General features: G+C 37.4%; 2 protein-coding genes across 7 annotated transcripts; one reads left to right on the plus strand and one right to left on the minus strand.

The window, feature by feature from the left end:
- Positions 1 to 36: 36 nt before the first annotated feature.
- zdhhc23b (zDHHC palmitoyltransferase 23b) lies at positions 37 to 6922 on the plus strand. Of its 5 annotated transcripts, none has more exons than XM_079601316.1 (5): positions 37 to 159; positions 1010 to 1187; positions 2504 to 3184; positions 3946 to 4113; positions 5435 to 6922. In XM_079601316.1, the coding sequence occupies exons 2-5, from the start codon at positions 1051 to 1053 to the stop codon at positions 5706 to 5708; spliced, it is 1260 nt and encodes a 419-aa protein (XP_079457442.1). In that variant the 5' UTR covers positions 37 to 159; positions 1010 to 1050; the 3' UTR covers positions 5709 to 6922. The 5 variants fall into 5 exon arrangements, with proteins under 5 accessions (XP_079457442.1, XP_079457444.1, XP_079457443.1 ...); XM_079601318.1 differs by having other exon boundaries at positions 94 to 159; positions 3955 to 4113; XM_079601317.1 differs by having other exon boundaries at positions 143 to 438; positions 3955 to 4113.
- On the minus strand, positions 6792 to 17639 carry ccdc191 (coiled-coil domain containing 191). Of its 2 annotated transcripts, XM_079601311.1 has the most exons (16): positions 17366 to 17639; positions 16884 to 16922; positions 16331 to 16460; positions 16074 to 16232; positions 15480 to 15882; positions 14729 to 14873; positions 14274 to 14464; positions 13828 to 14071; positions 13328 to 13755; positions 11432 to 11523; positions 9970 to 10052; positions 9788 to 9889; positions 9175 to 9318; positions 8444 to 8596; positions 7305 to 7459; positions 6792 to 7178 (listed from the first exon to the last, which is right to left on the minus strand). In XM_079601311.1, the coding sequence occupies exons 1-16, from the start codon at positions 17432 to 17434 to the stop codon at positions 7007 to 7009; spliced, it is 2709 nt and encodes a 902-aa protein (XP_079457437.1). In that variant the 5' UTR covers positions 17435 to 17639; the 3' UTR covers positions 6792 to 7006. The 2 variants fall into 2 exon arrangements, with proteins under 2 accessions (XP_079457437.1, XP_079457438.1); XM_079601312.1 differs by lacking the exons at positions 16884 to 16922; positions 17366 to 17639 and having other exon boundaries at positions 6796 to 7178; positions 16074 to 16259; positions 16331 to 16455.
- Between the last annotated feature and the right edge of the window lie 281 nt (positions 17640 to 17920).

The following is a 17920-nucleotide window of genomic DNA, read 5'->3' on the forward strand; positions in this document are numbered from 1 at the left end:
AACATTATTATTACATTGACTTAATCTCAAAACAGTGCCTTTAACCAGTTTAAATGGATGTTGTCTTACTCCATAGGCTGTGACAACATGCCCAAGGAAGTGAGTAAAGTCATATCATAATCAGAGGAAATGAAAAGTTTGCACTGACGTCAGATAAAGGCAAGTTATTCGACACATACACGGTACACACACCCAGCGCGTGCTGTCTGTTCGCGGTTGCTGTGTATGCTACGCGACTTCCGGGTGCTCTTCGTAGATTTGGACTGCTTTAGTTTTTCTTGTACATCTGCTCGTAGACTCTGTGGATTTCACTTATGTGATGAAGCAGAGTGGTAAAAAGACGTTCCGATACCGAGAATGAGACTACAGCTGACGCTCATACTGACAGCACTTCCGAAAGGAACTACTTCAACAACAATATTATGACTGTTTTGTGCTGTAAGTCCGAAACATCGCATGCTACATGCTACGTTTAGTAACGTATGTCCCTATTAGTTTATTTACGTATTAGTGAGTGAGTACTTTTGTTGTTCGACGTGTCGACGGCCGGCCAGTGTGTTTATAAGAACACCATCGCTTTACATCCGACGAACTTTCCAGTCTCGTAACCTGCGCGTAAACATGTGTTAATTAAATGTGTTTATATTTAAAATATATTCAAAATGTACATTTATTTTTCTTTCTTTCTTTCTTTCTTTCTTTCTTTCTTTCTTTCTTTCTTTCTTTCTTTCTTTCTTTCTTTGTATGCAATGCATATTTTTTTTACAGCCTATGGTGTGTGTGTGTGTGTGTGTAAGCAAGCATGCATTTATGTATGCATGTATGTAGTACAAGGTCATGGTTTAAATCCCTAGTAAATGCATGCTTAAATGCAAAAAGAGATCTGAGATGAGTAGGCCTATCTTGTATGCATTGTACCCGTATATCGCTTTTGGATAAAAGGCAAGCATGTGGAAATTCTAATAAATTGAAACATGAGATCTAAAATTTAAATTTGGTTCCCTCACAGGAATGATACCTGCCCTCACCTATGTTTTCTAAGTTGACGTCATGACGAAGAGATCCCGTCGAACACTAGATCAGGATGATCCTCTGTGCTGTTGTGAGTACATTGATCGCCATGGCGGGCGCAGTCACATGGCAGGATGTTGCTGTGACTGTGAGGATTTGGATGAGGCTTGTGACAAGTGAGTGAAGGGCCACCAAAATAGCACTTTGGATTCATAGATTTCTACTTAGGGTCTGTTCACACTTGTAGTTTTAATTAAAAAGAAAATATACCTGGTTTGCTTAGCGTTCACACTGTAATTTTTTAACATCAGATCTAAAGAAAAGGAATAAGGATATGGTCACAACCTGATTGGACAGATTTTATGATTTGAGACAGAACTTTCCGAACATCGAAAACAATACTGTGTTCTGGTTTAAAGGCACTCATTGAATGGCCTACATATGATGGCATCTTAACCACATGAGAACTCACAAACGGGTTATAAAATGTGTAAAGGTGTCAAAACAGCGGCAGGACTTCCTCCATTGAACACACAAAGAAAGATCTGCTGCAAGGAAGATGGTGTTTTTTGACTCCTGTAGTACCAAACTTTAATGGGCCACGTAGCTCTTATTACGAGAAAAATCTGATATTCTCAAGCACTCTGTCCTTTAGGGACACATCTTGTGACAAAACGTCCTGTTTTTGTGTTTTTGTGAATGCCTTTGGTCCATGTTGCATATATATTTCAGTCGAACTGCACCAGAGTTCACTTGGAACCCCTGAAAATGTGGGTCTCGGTCCACTTGTTTTGTGCGTGCCAAGGTTCGGATGGCAGCTTTGAATGCTTATTCAAATGAACTGCACTGTCAGAGCAATTGCACCAGAGATCATTTATATCAAACCAAACCTGCCAAGTGTGAACACCCTTAAAGGGATAGTTCTCCCAAAAATGAAAATTCTGTTATTAATTAATCACCCTCATATCGTTCCAAACCCGTAAGACTTTCGTCATCTTCGGTACACAAATGAAAATCTTTTTGATGAAACCTGAGAGCTTTCTGTCCCTCCATTAACAGCTACGCAACTGACACTTTGACGCAACTAATCCATATGAATTGAGCAGTTTAGCCCACATTTTCTGAAGAAAATTAAAGGAACACGCCGACTTTTTGCGACTTTAGCTTATTCACCGTATCCCCCAGAGTTAGATAAGTCCATACATACCCTTTTCATCTCCGTGCGTGCCGTAACTCTGTCTGACACACCCACCGCTAGCCTAGCTTAGCACAAAGACTGGAGGTAAACGGCTCCAGCTAGCGTACTGCTCCCAATAAGTGACAAAATAACGCCAACATTTTCCTATTTACATGTTGTGATTTGTATAGCCACAGCGTGTACAAATAACAAGGTCACATGAGACACAGGGTGTCTCTCTTTTGGGTGAACGATTCCTTTAAAAATAGTAAAATGTGTTAAATGAAGAATATGATAGAATATTTTATTTTCCAGATGGATGAAGAAGGAGTCTCAAAATCCAGGCTCTCTGTCTCGGGTAGTTGCCACGATCAGTGATCGTCTGCGGGTGCCCTGGATATCTGGTGCCCAACAAGTTGATCTATCGTTGATCCCTCCTCTTATTCTCCTTCCTGTTTTTTTGCACATTGCAGCTTTGCACTACCTGCTGGGTATTGTAGTGCTAACAGCAGTGCCCATCATGGTCATTTGGTACTACTACTTTACTCACCGAAAGAAAGGACGCACTTTATTCTTCCTCAGCCTCGCCCTCTTCTCGCTCTTCTACATGTTCTACCTCTTCATCACCGAAGTCGTCCCTCACGGTGATGTGAATCATCTTCAGTTGTGCGCTGTGACGGCGGGTGTTGCTCTTACGGCCGTTTCTCTCATGATCACCAAGAGGGGGCCGGGCTACGTCAGGCCTCGTCCATCTGACACTCATAGTACAGTGACCTATAACAAACCACCACCTGATGTAGATGCTGCCTATCTAAACGGAGAACAGCACCAGGTGGTGATAGCCAATCCTGAACAAACTGATGAATCTGGGACAGCACAGGAGTGTGTTCAGAGGAGGAACTGGTGTACAGTATGCAAAGTGGTGCGTCCCCCGAGAGCCGGACACTGCAGGATCTGTGGAGTCTGCATCCTGCGTCTGGACCACCACTGTGTCTGGTGGGTTCCTTATTCAAGAGGGTCTCAGTTATTATTTATTATCTGGGTAAATTTCATCTGCAGGTAACACGTTTGGGTCATATTTCATGCAAAAATCTAAAGAAAAAAACAAGCATAAAGAAAATTAAGCCTGCAATTAGCACCATTAGTACTTTTTGCATTGTTAAATTATAAAAAAAAAAAAGAAAAGAAAAAGGAAACACATTTTCTCCCCAAGTTCTCATTATTGTAGTGTGAAAAATATTTAATTTTGCAAATAAAAAGGGAAAAGTAAGATGTATTATTTAGTGCTTTTTAAAAACGTTTCATTTTACAATAATAAACATGTTTTTGCAAGTCATCAAATACAATTATAATAATTTGTATGATTAATAATAATGTTATATTTAGAAATATAAATGTAATGAGTTTTTGAGAATATTTTAGCTTAATTTGACATGAAAATAATGTTTTAAACAAAATTAAACATTTGTTTCTCCTCATTATTGCAGCATGAAAAAAATATATCTAATTTTACAACAAAAAAGGAACAATAAGATTAGATCTGTTATTTAAATCAATCAGGCTTTGCATCAATTAGGCTTTTTGTGTCCAGTCAGTGTAGCTGTGAAATATCTTGTTCTTCATGTAAACATACGTGTAACGGAGACAGTGAGTTGATCTCACCCTCTGCGTTCTTCTTATTCTGTGTAACTGATATGTGTAAATGAATCTCCAGGTCTCAGTTCGGTGTCTTGTTGGTCATTTTGTTTTTGTGGTAGGATCAACAGCTGTGTGGGACAGGCCAATCACACCAGTTTCCTTCTGACGCTCGTTTTCTTCCTGCTGACGTCTCTGTACGGGATCAGTCTGGTTCTTCGAAGCGTGTGTCCCCATCAGAGTGTGATGACGGCACTGCTCTACTGTCCTGACGTCTACAAGCAGTACAGGTGTGGATTCAACAACAAAACACACACACACACACACACACACATGCTTCTGCTGTTTAAACCTTTCTATTCACCACCTCAATTCCTTCCAGTTCATTAGTTATTCATGGAAAAAGATGATCTTCTTTTCTGGAAAGTCCCTTTAAAATAGTAAATGTAATGGAATTTTTGTTGCCTTTCTGTTTGTGTAAACCGCTCCAAATGCACCATATCAGTGTTTCGCAGACTCATTGAGGGTTAAGAGAACAAAAATCTGGCTTTCCCAAACATCATCTGCCATTCTTCACACAAACACAGTCTTGCCCAAATTATACTATACGTAAGATCATTTTTAAAAAATATATTATGAATTGGCATTTATTTTATATTTTCTTTTTCTAATTTAATTTTAATTTAAGTTCTTGTCTTTTTTATTCATTTTTATTATTATTTCTATTTAGCTATAATTTTATTTCAGTTTTAGTAATTCTAGTACTTCTCAACTTAAACTTAATGAAGTTGTATTTTAGTTTTTTTGCCAACTCTACATTTCTAATTTTGTCAATGTTTTTTTAAGTTTGTTGTTCATTTAATATTTTTTTTATATTTTATCTCAATTAACAAAAAAGATTTGTAATAATTTAGGATTAGTTATAGTTAACAATAACAATTACAACACAACTGAAATTAAAAGAGCATAATTAAAGTTTCTTTAACATGGAACAAATTGCACAAATGAACGCGCTATAAGCCATGAACCAAACCCAACCAGCAACGAGGTCAATGACAACATTACAAACTTTGATCTGAAGTAAAAAAATAAAATAAAAAAATTGACAATTGGACAAAAATATGGAGGGACAAGACTGTGTACTTAACGGCTTTACTGAGGGAAAGAACTACAATCCCATGAAGAATTGCGAACAGCATAATCATATTAAAACCAATGGAGAAATTACTTCTAATTATATATAATTATGGGCTGATGGCTTCAACAGAAGCAAATACCATTGATTAACAACCTCGTAGCTCACAACAATCTATCTTTTAATATTTATAAGTTATCATTACTGGAGAAAAGACAGGTTGTCCCGCCCTCGCGCCAGTAAACATGCCATCAGAGAACAGATGTCACTGCAAGAGGGAAGGGAAGTTGTCTTCATTAAAGATAACGAGGGCACATGACTTTTAAAAAAATGTGTGCAATCTGTGCATGGATAAATCATTTATAATACATACATACTGCAATATTCCATAAAAAAAAAAAAAAATGTATAGCAGCATTTTTTGTATTTAATGTATTAATAATAATCAACCGTTTGTATGTGTTTCTGTTGGTCAGTTCTGCTCTGTGTTTCACCTGCGCCTGGTACTGCAGTATTGTGACGGCAGGTTTGCTGCACCTGCTGATCTTACAGCTCATCAACGTCAGCTTCAATGTGACCGACCGCGAGGCACGGCTGGCTGCGAGAGAGAAAACCGGTCGCAGCCGTCTCTGGGGTCTGGTCATCGACACCGGCACCTACTCCCGAGGTTTCTCTAGTAACTGGACTGAATTCTTAACCATGAGCAAGGCTTCAGAACTGTCAAACCATAAACCATCAGATCTGGTGTAGACATTAAACTGGCAGTGTCTGCTGATGGAAAAATCGGTCTTTAAAGTGAATTATCACTCATATACTACAGTGAAGTATAATGTTGTGCTACTTAATGCCTTCAACATCCATTCCGGAGTCAGTTTTATGGCTCGAAACGTTGTGGTCAAGGTCTCACCATGGGTTAGGGGAATGTTGTGGGTCAGTAGATGGCAGTGTTGTAGTATAAGACATCTCTACTAGTGTAATTCAATATCGAGTGCTTCATTACTCAGGCGTGGAGATGATTTGCGGTCACACATGACTTGACATTACATATATTATGTGAAGTTCTCCTTTTTCTAATCCTAAATTCTTTTTAGTCATTTCACTCAGAAGGAACTATTTGAAACTTGAATTTCTATTTAGTTTTAAAAATTTTGCAATAAGGTTTCATTTGTTAATTTCCACATTTACTAATACAATTTTAAACTCAAAACGATCTGTTAGCATTAATTAATGCATTGTGAATGTGAACTAGCATGAACAAACAGTAAACAAATGTATTTTTATCAACAAAGATGAATAAATGCTGTAAAAAAATATATTGCTCATTGTTAGTTCATGTTAGCTAATGCATTAACTAATGTTAACAAATGAGACCTTATTGTGAAGTGTTACCAGAAATATGCATATCTGGTTTGCATTCACTGCTAGTTGGATCAATTATGGATTGTACTGTCTAATATTTGATCTCTAAACTCCAATATGTGAATGCACATTCAATGTCAAACATTATTTAGTGCCTTTTTGGGACATCAGAAGTGATGCAACAATGCATCTATATCCAGACAGCACACAGCTTTAAAACTGTCATCTCAATATGAATGTTTTATGTTGAGCTTCATGTTTGTTGTTAGGGGTCTCTCTCTCTCTCTCTCTCTCTCTCTCTCTCTCTCTCTCTCTCTCTCTCTCTCTGTGTGTATGTGTGTGTGTTTTCTTTTCATGTGCTTCAATTGAGGACAAATCTATGCTGCTTACCATCCAGCTACATTTAAGTGTTTTTGAATCAAAGTTGGTTTCCTTCCATTAAATGTCTTCTTAGCACAGAAGCAGATAAAGAAGCCGTGCAAAATCCGGATGTTTATTTGTCTCATGTCTCATGTGAGACGGTTTTATAATGTAATGCATTTCATTCTACAAGTTGTTCAATTAAACTGTACCATGGAAAAATAAATGAGCGTTAAAAGATTAAACACGGTGGCTCATCAAGCTGCAGATGTTGTCAATGTCATTTAATGATGTGATGTAAAGCTCGGTAGTTGCCGCCTGTGTGCTGGTTAAAGAGGATTTACGGACCGCCACAGGGAGCCAATAGGGGAGGCGCGGAAGTCAGGCAAAATCTCCGAGACTTTGCGTCTGAGTTGATCTCTGCGTTCCTCTCTTTCTTTCTCCTCTCGCAAGACAACAGGAAGACGCCTCCAGCTAGCAAAACACTTCTTGACAGCTCTCCTACAAAGCCCAGACAACCGAAGTCAGAACAAACTTTAAGTTATTTTATAAGTACACAAGTTCATCTTTAGATTTGGCCTTATGGTGCAGTAAACGGTCACATTCACACTAATGCGAGGTAAAGACCTGCTGTTGTGCTCCTCTGCCCGCTGCTCATTGTCCCAGGCTGTTAATCGCTCTTCTGTTGCGTGATCTAGCAGTGCCGTGAACGCCTTCCTCTGGGTGTGTATCCTGTGGAACCGCTCGGCTCGTGCTTCCAGTATACAGCGCAGATCTTTTAACTGGTAAGTATTGAAATCAAAGGTAGAAAATTGCATATACTTAAGGATAGGGGGTTTATTAATATTACTAACCCTAAATATGGCACATAAATATGCTGTGAGCTCTTTTGGCTTAGGCCAGTAGAAACCACCCAGAAAACATTAGTACCCACATAGCAAGTCCCTGTTGGTGAGTTCTGGTGATCATTGTTCAGAAAATGTAAAGATAATAAATATAGTAAATTAGATTTTGTATGTATTAATTTAATTAATATTCATTTTAATGTCCTTTATTACAAATAATACAACATAAATAATCTATAAAGCAATATATATATATATATATATATATTTAATTACATATATTTACAAAAAACAAACAAATATACATATTAAAATTAATAAATAAATATTTGTTTAATTTATTATAAATATATTTACCGGTATAACAAGTTGATAATACACTATTTGGCTATTATAAGCAAAAAAATTAAGTCTCAATTTTTTTATTTAATTTATTATAAACAATATATGCCTATGAATAAATGCCTGTCTTTTTAAGACTTTTTAAACCTAACAAATAAATATACAAATTAATAAACAATAAATATGTATTTAATTTATTATGAATAAATTCACATTTTAATAAAGTGATGACACTTTGTGGCTGTACAAAATTTAATTATAATATGCCTCAAATTTATTTGAATTTATTATAAAAAATACACTTATTTATGTCTATAATTTTTTTATATTAAAATAATAAATTAATACATTTATGAATTATTTATAAATTAATTTATAATAAATCGATAAGACTATTAAAAAAAACTAATATTAATATCAAAATAATGGATAAATAATACATATTTATTATAAATGAACTAAATAATTTATTTATAATAAGTCGATAAGACACGCCTTGTGGCTATCCCAAATTAGGCTGTCTTAAAATGGGAATCTTTTCTAATCATTGACAGGTAATGCGTGTGTGTGGCGTTTTACCCTCGTCCAGTTCCGCACGGCCCTCTGAAGCAGGATCCGGTGATACAGCTGGCTGGCACTGGCGTCTCTCTCTGCGTGGGCTTCATCCACACACTGCCGCCAAGAGCAGAAGCAGCTTCTCTGCAGAGCCAGAGTGTAATGATCCACCGCTCTCTGGAGGAGACCGAAAAGCCAAAAGCACCCCAACATAAATAACTGCCAGCTTTAATTAACACTGTCATCATCTCATGCATTGACTCCCATGGTTTATATGGATCGCTAACTTTCCCTGCTGACTTCCTGTGAGAACTGTAAAGATAGAGGCACATGCAACTAATTGGACCTTGAGGTTTCTCCTCTCATGGAAGTGAATCAATATCTAAACAACAATGCAAATTCTGAATTCAAAGCCATTCCGTCATCGGTTTCTCTCTCTGTGTGTCTTTCCTCGTCAATCCCCCTCTCAGTCGTTTCCATCCTGCATCTCAGATATCCGCTCTGTTCATTTATTTTGAAAACAGGTGGTTGGCCAGGTGGAAACGCAACAGTATACTGTAAACATCATTAAAATTTGGGGAATGGACCAAGAGTTAATGCAATGCAACAGCTGGTCTTCCTGTCTGTGTGTGAGCGGCCATAACTCTTTGGATGAATAATTGAGTGTGTGAGTATCTGTCTGGAAGGAAAGCAGGCGAATGGCCTGCATTGTTACTGTAAGGTATGTGTGTGTGTGTGTCTGCAGCAGCGCTGACCTGTGTGTTCACATGGCTTTGCTCCAGCAGGAGTGTCCATGGAGCCAGGCCTCGGTGCAGTAACAGGGTTCTGAGGTAGTGCTGGGCCGCCCGCTTTGACAGTTCCTGTTCCAATTCTGCTCTCTTCTGCTTCTCAAGCTCCTTCTAAGGTCACATATACACAAACACGGTTCCTTAAAACGAATAAACTAAAAGGCTGTGTGCATAAACAATTTTTGTTTACATTTTCTAGATGCGCTTGCTTATGCGAAACTCGTTGGCTATGTTGAATGTGGCTAAGTTATTCTGAATGGTTTTTAGCATACTCTAATCAGTTGTTAGGGCGTTCCGGTTGGTTGCACATGGGCATTCTGGTCCCTAGATGAGGCTTGGGATATTTTTCACCAATTTCATCATCCCTAAAAGCTGAAAATCACCTAAATGAGCTGAATTACAGTTATTTACCTGTAGAAAAGTGAAAACGCAGCTCTCCTTAACAAGCCGCAAGATTTGAGGTATCACTCATGTATGGAACACATACAGCACAGCAACCATTTAAATAATCGGCATTAATAATAACATAATCTAATTATGTAAAGCCTATAAATCCATGATAATGTGTTTCGCCACAGACCTTCCTCAGCTGCCTTTTCTCTTCCTTCTTCCTCTCTACCTCCTTTTGTTTCTCTTCTTCCTCAGCTCTGAGCCTTTCCTCCTCAGCTGCCTTCATTTGAGCCTAAAGAACAAAAAAGGAGAGGTTTGTGTCATCACATACACACACACTTACTTCCATCCTTCAAGAGAAGCAAGTCTTACCAGTTTCTCCTCCTCCTTCTGTCTCCTCTGGTCCTCAATCTCTCTCCTGCGCTCGGCGCGCTGGCGTGCTCGGTCCTCCATGGCTGAAAGAAACATAAAAAAGGAAAGTGAGAGAGAGTTAGGGGGTGACAGAGACATCAGTTAAGGGCGAGATTAAAGGATCACTGAAGTTCTGCAGTATGTTCTTCTGATCTTATGGTTCTTTGGTACAAGTTTGTTTGTGTTGCTTGCATTTGTATTCAAGGCGGCAGGGAGCTAATATACAGTGTTTTTTATGGGGAAATAATATTAAATCAGAACTAAAAATGCAAGCTCACCAATGTCAAGCTCATCCTGAATGAGAAAATTATTAAATAAAAATAGACTATTCCTTTTTAATAATTTATAAATAATGTAATTATTTTATTATCAATTTAAAAATAGCACATATGCAGTGTTTTATGGGGAAAACTTAGTTCTGAAAAGACAAGCTCACCAATGTGAAGCTCATCTGAATGAGAAAATCACAAAATGTATTTAGAAAATGTAAATAATATAAAAATAGACTTTTCTTATTCATTTAAAATTATGTAATTATTAATTTAACAACATGGCTAATATGCCGTGTTTTATGGGGGGGAAAGTATATCCGTTTTGAAAATACAAGCTCACCAATGTGAAGTTCACCAGAGTGAGAAAATTGTTGAATTAAAAAAATTAGATTTAATAAAATGGGCTTTTCTTTTAAATTTTTTAGTCATTTAAGTGTAGGAGGTGGTCAAACATTTTGGTAACACAATTACCATGTACAAAAGTCTTGGTTTGGAATATAAGGCCTTGCGTTTGCCGAGGAACATTTTGGATCAGATCTGGTGTGCGTTTCACAAAAGCAAATGCGGTCGCAAGTTCCGTTGTTGTTACCAACAGAGGTCAATGGAACTTGCGACCATATTTGTCTAACGATACTTTAGGGAAACGCACCCCTGAGCAGGACAATAACTTGTCAGTTTTTCAGTGTGAGGAAAAAAATCTCATTGGTCATCTTGTTGTGCCAAGGCCACGACAGTCAGCCTCACAGATTGATAAATAATATCATAAATGTTGGATGTTGTTGTAGGGGCTTTTACTCAGCAGAATGTTGAGTTGTGGGGGCTGTTAACAACCTCCCGCTGAGACACACAGACATGTGCGCCAACCCACTCAGATTCTCAAACAACCCTGATCAACCAACAAATATGACTTTGCGTTCAAAAACAATGAAATTTGAGGTTTAACACATGGAAGAGGTATTGTGCGCTTTTGGTATTGTTCTGGGCTTGCATAGTGGATTATGAGTGTATAGCGATTATGTGCATCTGTATTCAATGCATTCAGCATCAGAGTGTTTAAATCTAGGGCATGGTCATGAAATTAATATTCCATGCTTGGAACTACCATAGTGACAGTGTTTCTAACTGCTTGATTGTGTATGTGTACGACTGACCTTGTACTGTAGGATGGGGAAGTGCTGCACGACGCAGAGATGATTTTTGGTCGGTGTGGCTCATGGCGTTTTCCACTGAGGCACTCTTTGTTCTGGGATTGGAAGGAGCATGAATATCTTTGTGAAATTGTGACTAACAAACATTCTGTCCCCCATTCTGTTAATATAAGGGATTACATTAAGCACTTGAAATAAGCAAATATTAATTTCTGATCCACTCTGGTGCCTAAGGTGGATTTCTTACAGTATATTTATTCTGTCCTCTCCATGCAAATAATTAATCTCACAAAAAATAAATAAAATCAAGCCTAATCTTAAAGGTGCAGTAAGCAATTTTTTGAAAAAACGCTATTGAAAAGTGAATCGGACCGAGCACCAAAACACACTTGTAGCCAATCATAAAAATACATATAGACCGCTTAACACAGTGATTGCTATCAGGATATGAGGAGATTTTCAACCAGCATAACAACAAATGTTTCTGTAGAGAATTACCTATTGCACCTTTAATATCGGAGAAGCTTTCCAGCGCTGGAGAGACCTTAAGAGCAATGCCTAAAAACGGACACAGAGGCTGCTTTATTTCTTCTCGATACGCGAGTAATATTAGTTTTGATGTGTTTTACAGAACTAAGATAAGCTGTGTTTTGCTTGAACAAACTTGTGTGTCATCTCTGCTTGTTTGCTCATTTGCATTATTATAAGCCTGGAACGTCTAAACCTCCTCCGTTTTTAAGCATTGGCTCACAAAGTGTGTACAATACATATATGATTTTCTTTTAGTTCGCCTTTTAGTTATCACTCTAAACCCTTAATCTTGTACATTTGTAATATATTTGTTACTTGGATTATCTGTTATGTAGGGAGCTGTTCATGAAACTGTTTGTTTTTTGGGATGGAAGGGATGACTTTGCCATCGAAGGAGTAGAGGAGCTAAATAACAATTAGACATTCGATCTGAATTATCATAGTTACACAAATTGCTTTAACTTATTGATGACATCACCATTTACCCCTTACTGCACCTTTAAGACATTATTGGACATTATAGGATTATTTTCATGGCAGTTAAGCACATTTAAACAAAATTCACTAATATCCTATACTGTAATGCAAAAAAACAACAACAAAAAAACAAATTGTCATCAAAGTAATAGATAAAAAATAGATACTGTACAATAAATATAAAATTGTATATAACTCACTACATTTATAGTTATACAGTTTTTTTAATGTTGATTTATTTAGACAAAAATACAGTGAAAAAACTAATATTGTGAAATGTCATTATAATTGAAAATAACTTGTAATTTATTCCTGTGATGGTAAAGCTGAATTTTCAGCATCATTACTCCAGTCTTCAGTGTCACATGATCCTTCAGGAATCACTTTAATATGTTGATTTGCTGCTCAAGAAACATTTTATTATTATTATCAATGTTGAAAACAGATGCTTAATATTTTTGTGTAAACTGTAACAAACCTTTTTTTTAGGATTCTTTGATGAATAGAAAGTTCAAAAGAACAGAATTTTTTTTTAATATTTTTTTTTGTAACATTATAAAATTATTTACTGTTACTTTTGATCAATTTAATGTGTCCTTGCTGAAGAAAAGTAATCATTTATTTAAAAAAAAAATCTTACTGACCCCAACCAATTGAACGGTAGTGTATTATGTAATAATATATTTTTACATAAATAAACTAAATATATATCTATTTAAATTGCAACATACATCTGTAAATTATTATTGTAATTGTACAAAATAGTCATATTTTTTTAATGTCATTTATTATTTAATTTATAAATAATTTTTATCGTGGGCTGATTGCCTTTATGCAAAAAACAAACAAATCTTTTGATTTTGGGAATATGCCACACACATATGAGGGTACCTTGGTTTTTCTGTACTTCTTGCAGTCCTTGTGATAGGTTTAGGTGGACAGCATGTGCTTATAGCTTCAGGAGGACCTGTTGCTAACAGTGCCGATTTCTCTGCCTCGTGTCTCAGTTCCAGAATGTTCTGTCTCTCTTGCAGATGCAGAATATGCTCCTGTTGCTCTTTCAGAAGGCGCCTCTGCTCTGCTACGGTTTGCTGCAGGGCCACATGGCCGTGATTGGTCTGTCCATCGCTAAGCTCTGCACTTCCACTCCGGGTGGTCTTCTGCTGTTGCCCCTGAAGGGCCCGTCGCCGCTCAGCCGCTGAGAGAGCGGCATGACGTCGCGTTACCTGCCATGCTTGAGTGGGCGGGGCCTCTGGACGCCCAGTGCTTTTAGTGGCTTGTGCAGTGGATGAACTGCTTTCTGGAGCTGCTGGCACTTCCTGTGGTGAGATGAAGAGAGTTAGTGGAATACTTTCATCAGAATAAAAACATATTTCAGTATATGACCTTACCTGCTGACTGATGTGTTCTGTAAGACTGAGTGTTTCAGGTGGGTTGGTAACTGGTTGAGATTTTGCCGCCCCTAGTTTCCCAGAAGCAGCCGCACTGATCAAGGCAGCCATTTTACATCGGGTTTCTTCTTGTTGTCGGAGAAGCTCCTTGCGATGACATTCTACCTGACACCACACAAGCCAATCACTGAGGCAGCGCCTCAAAAGCCTCCTGCGGTCACTCTCCACCGCCTGCTGACAGCGCCTGTGGGAATGACAGATATGATTTAAAACCAGTCTGACTGTCAAGGTTGCCAAGATGAATGAAAGCTTTTAATTAACCTTTAATTAAGCAATTAACATGCTCTTTTAGTCTAATCATTTAGTTAAAGAGCCATCGCTTTTCTTTCAAATGTTTATGAAGGCCTATTTTCACAGTGACAGGCATATAAACGGAGTTCTCCTGCCTGTGCTCCTGTCTCAGCTCTTCTTCAGTCTTTTCAGCCTCTCTTTCCTCTCTTCTGGCCCAAACAAGAGCCCGCCATGCCCGCCACGCCCTCATCTGCCTCCTCCAATCACACAGCGCCGCTGCCTTGCCCATGCGCACCCTCCTCTCCATTATCACAGAGTACCATGCCGTAAAATGCCTGTGCATGCACTAAAACATATGCAACCAGTCAAAAAACGGTATTTCACAGTCCAGTACTTGCACTTACAGTGTACTTAGAAAGTAGTGGGCAATACAAGATAACTACATGGGTTAAGGTTAGGTTTAGAGGTAGGTTCAGGGTTAGTACCTAGTTATTACCATTAATATAATAAGTAGTATGTCCATGTGGAATAGGGCTGTAAAATAAAGTACTACCCAAAAAACATAAGTGTTCATTGCATACAATAGAATTAAACTGTAATATCTTCTAACCTGCAAATTGAGAAGGTGAACTTTGGCTTCCAGGTTCCTCAGCTTAAGTTGAAGGTCTTTGTTCTGTTTCTTCTGTGCGGCATTATGACATTTTGAAATGACAGAGCACTCAGTGACCCTTTGTTTCTGAAGCTTCCCCCTCTCCCTGTTTAAGATTGAAATAAAAATGTCATGCAATCATCTCTTCAAAAAATTTAATGGCATTTAAATTGGAAAATTATATACAGTGGCCCCAAAAAAGTATCTGGACACTTAAAACACACTTAAAAATGTATTCATGTCATTTCATTGAACAAGAAAATATCAAACCAAGTGACATTAATTTAAAAAAAAAAGCTTCGGATTCCAAGACGCCCCAAGCAGTGAGAAATATAGATATTTATTCTCCTTAAATGTACAACCAGATCCTTCCATATCACCAACGGTCTTGTCCTAAAACCTCAATTGAGGAAAATAATCATTAAATAATTAAATATCATGCATAGGCTATATTATAGAACAACTGCAGTGGATATAGTGGGACATTTGTGCCCCAAAGCCCCATGGTACTTTGATCAGACCCTGGTATAAACATAAGGGGAACTGACTGCATACAACCACAAAAAATATCCGTGTGAGCAGTAAAGATGAGAAGTGAAGTTAGTTGAGAAAGGGTTCAGATTTGTTTGCAGATGCCACTTTGTTTGATATGTTGACATTCATACGTTTTAATGGTGGTTAGGGTGTCCAAATACATTTGTGATTGCTGTACATGTTTCGTGCAAGCTGCTCCACACTCCTCTTCTCCTCCATCTCTCTGCGCAAGCGAATCATCTCCTGCTGTATCAGTTCTTCCTGTCTGCGTGCCTGCTGTCTCTTCTTTCTCTGCTTCTCCTGTTCCAGTTGCCAGGCTTCCTCTCGCGCCTCCTTTAGCACTTCCTTCTCTTTACGCAGTTTGTCACGCTCTGCGTCTCTGCGCATGCGGCTCTCTTTTACCTGCTTGTGACGCACCTCCATAGTGATGCTAGGGTTCCTCCATTTCTTCTTACTCTGGTCAGAGTCTCCTTTGAGGTTCTCCATTATTCCAAAGTCCAACACCTCTGTGTCCATCAGGTCCTGGAGGAAATTGTGCACTACAGAGTTGTCCTCTTCCTGCGCTAGATGAAAGTACATGTCTAAAAAACAAAAGAAAAACCCCAGTTTAGTATTAAATTATTATTAACTATGAAAAAACTGTTTTCTGTAATTGAAATAAAGCTGAAATCAAATAAAATAAAAATATTAGATACAAAACTTAAACTAAAAAAAACATAAACAAAATTAGAAATGTTACTAAAAAAAAAACAAGGCAGTTGTTCATTTGTACCATCAAAGTTATTATAACTAGGCTGTGTAGTCTTAACAAGTTGTTTGGATTTTGACTCATCCTTTTTACTGGAACTCATCTCCTCTTCCTCCTCATCATCAACCATTTCAAGCTCCAGACGTAACTTCTGGTTCATCCATTCACTTAGAATAGACTGAGCTGTGGATTACAAGAATGAGGACACGTCTGTATGTTTCTGATTTTAAAAATCTGAATATGCATGAAGTGCTGAATATTATGAATAAGTTCAAGACTACCTTCACTGTATGCATCATCATGATCCTGTAGCTGTTCTACGCTCTGCAGCGTCATACTGTTTTTAACACCACGTGGTTTCTTCGTGGAAAACACCTCCGCTACTGCAAACTCTGAAGCCATCTCCACCCTCTGAGGAGAATGAGAATACAACAAAAGTTTTAATTACAATATATATACATACACAGACACTGCGTCTCTTGTGAAAAAGAAGTGCACTTTAGCATACTTAAAAAAAAAAAAAGAGTACTTATTACAAAAATGATATACTATAAGTCTTAAAGTATTAGTTAAGATAATCTTGCAGAGACATCTCTTCTCTGATGCCATCATGAGATCATATCAATAGCAAATGACAATGATCCAATCAATTCCCGATTTACAAAATCAAGTCCATGCAGCTCTAAATTTGTTCTAGTTCAAGAAGCCTTTCTATTATTATATTATATGCAAGTACACATTCAATATAATCAAGAACACTTATTTTTTCACAAGGGATGACATACATTCACATTAATTTTCTGCATTACATGTATTTAAATGATTGAAATGTACCTTCACCCACTGTTTTATGTCATTCTCATTCAGCTGCACCTGCAATATAAAATATTAATTCAGCTATGACCATTTTGTTTCAATTCGAAATAGAGTGAGTCATCCAAATGCATCATAAACTGATCATTGAATCAAAAGGGGTTCAGCCTTGTTGATGCCTGAAGTTGACATAAATGGAATATTTTGTCACACTGGCCTCACACATCTAATCCCTGACTAATAATAATATGCCGTCTCACTTAAACTGGCTCTATTGCGGATAGACCTAAAGTGGTTTGCATTGCACATTTGAGCTAAATCCTTCTGCTGAGCTACAAATCCATTCATTCATTACTAATAACCAATGTGCATGACCAAAGATAACCCGAGTGTGACATTTATTTAGATTAATACCTCTGGCTGAATATTGTAAAAAGGGAAACACTACTAAGAAGCTAAATGTGAAGAACTGTGTGAGCAAAGAGGAAGCAGGTTTTACTCGCCTTATTATTACTGCCTGGTGTTTTAGTCTTTGTTGTTTTCCAACGAAAAATATCCGGTCTGAGAGCCATGGTCTTTTGTACATGGGCATCCGTTTGGATTGTAAGATAATATACTATATTTTATACCATGTTTGCAAAGTAACTTATACGTTATAGTAGCAATTTACAGTATGGTTATACAAATGTTGCTTCATCAAAATATTCATGTACTTCAGTGAGAAACTTTTCACACAGCAATGGAATTGTGGGATTTGTAGTTTGAGCAAAGTGACGTGGCATGAGTTGGTACGGTTGGTACCTAAAAAGAACTACTTATCCCAACAAGAGCTGATGAGGACTGAAGCGTCTACTTTGCAACCATGGAGACAGTTGTTACGTCTGTTTTCTTTTCAGACCCAACTAAGCAACTATGGCCAGATAAATATCATGTTTAAACATGTTCATCTTCATCTTTATATATGACAAGTACAATTTTATTATTTATAAAAACAACATATCAATAAATTAAGCTACTTATAAGTCCACAATAATAGTTTATATTTTGAATGATTTTTT

This window comes from Phoxinus phoxinus (assembly GCF_949152265.1).
Source record: "Phoxinus phoxinus genome assembly, chromosome: 24".
NCBI classification, from domain to species: domain Eukaryota; kingdom Metazoa; phylum Chordata; class Actinopteri; order Cypriniformes; family Leuciscidae; genus Phoxinus; species Phoxinus phoxinus.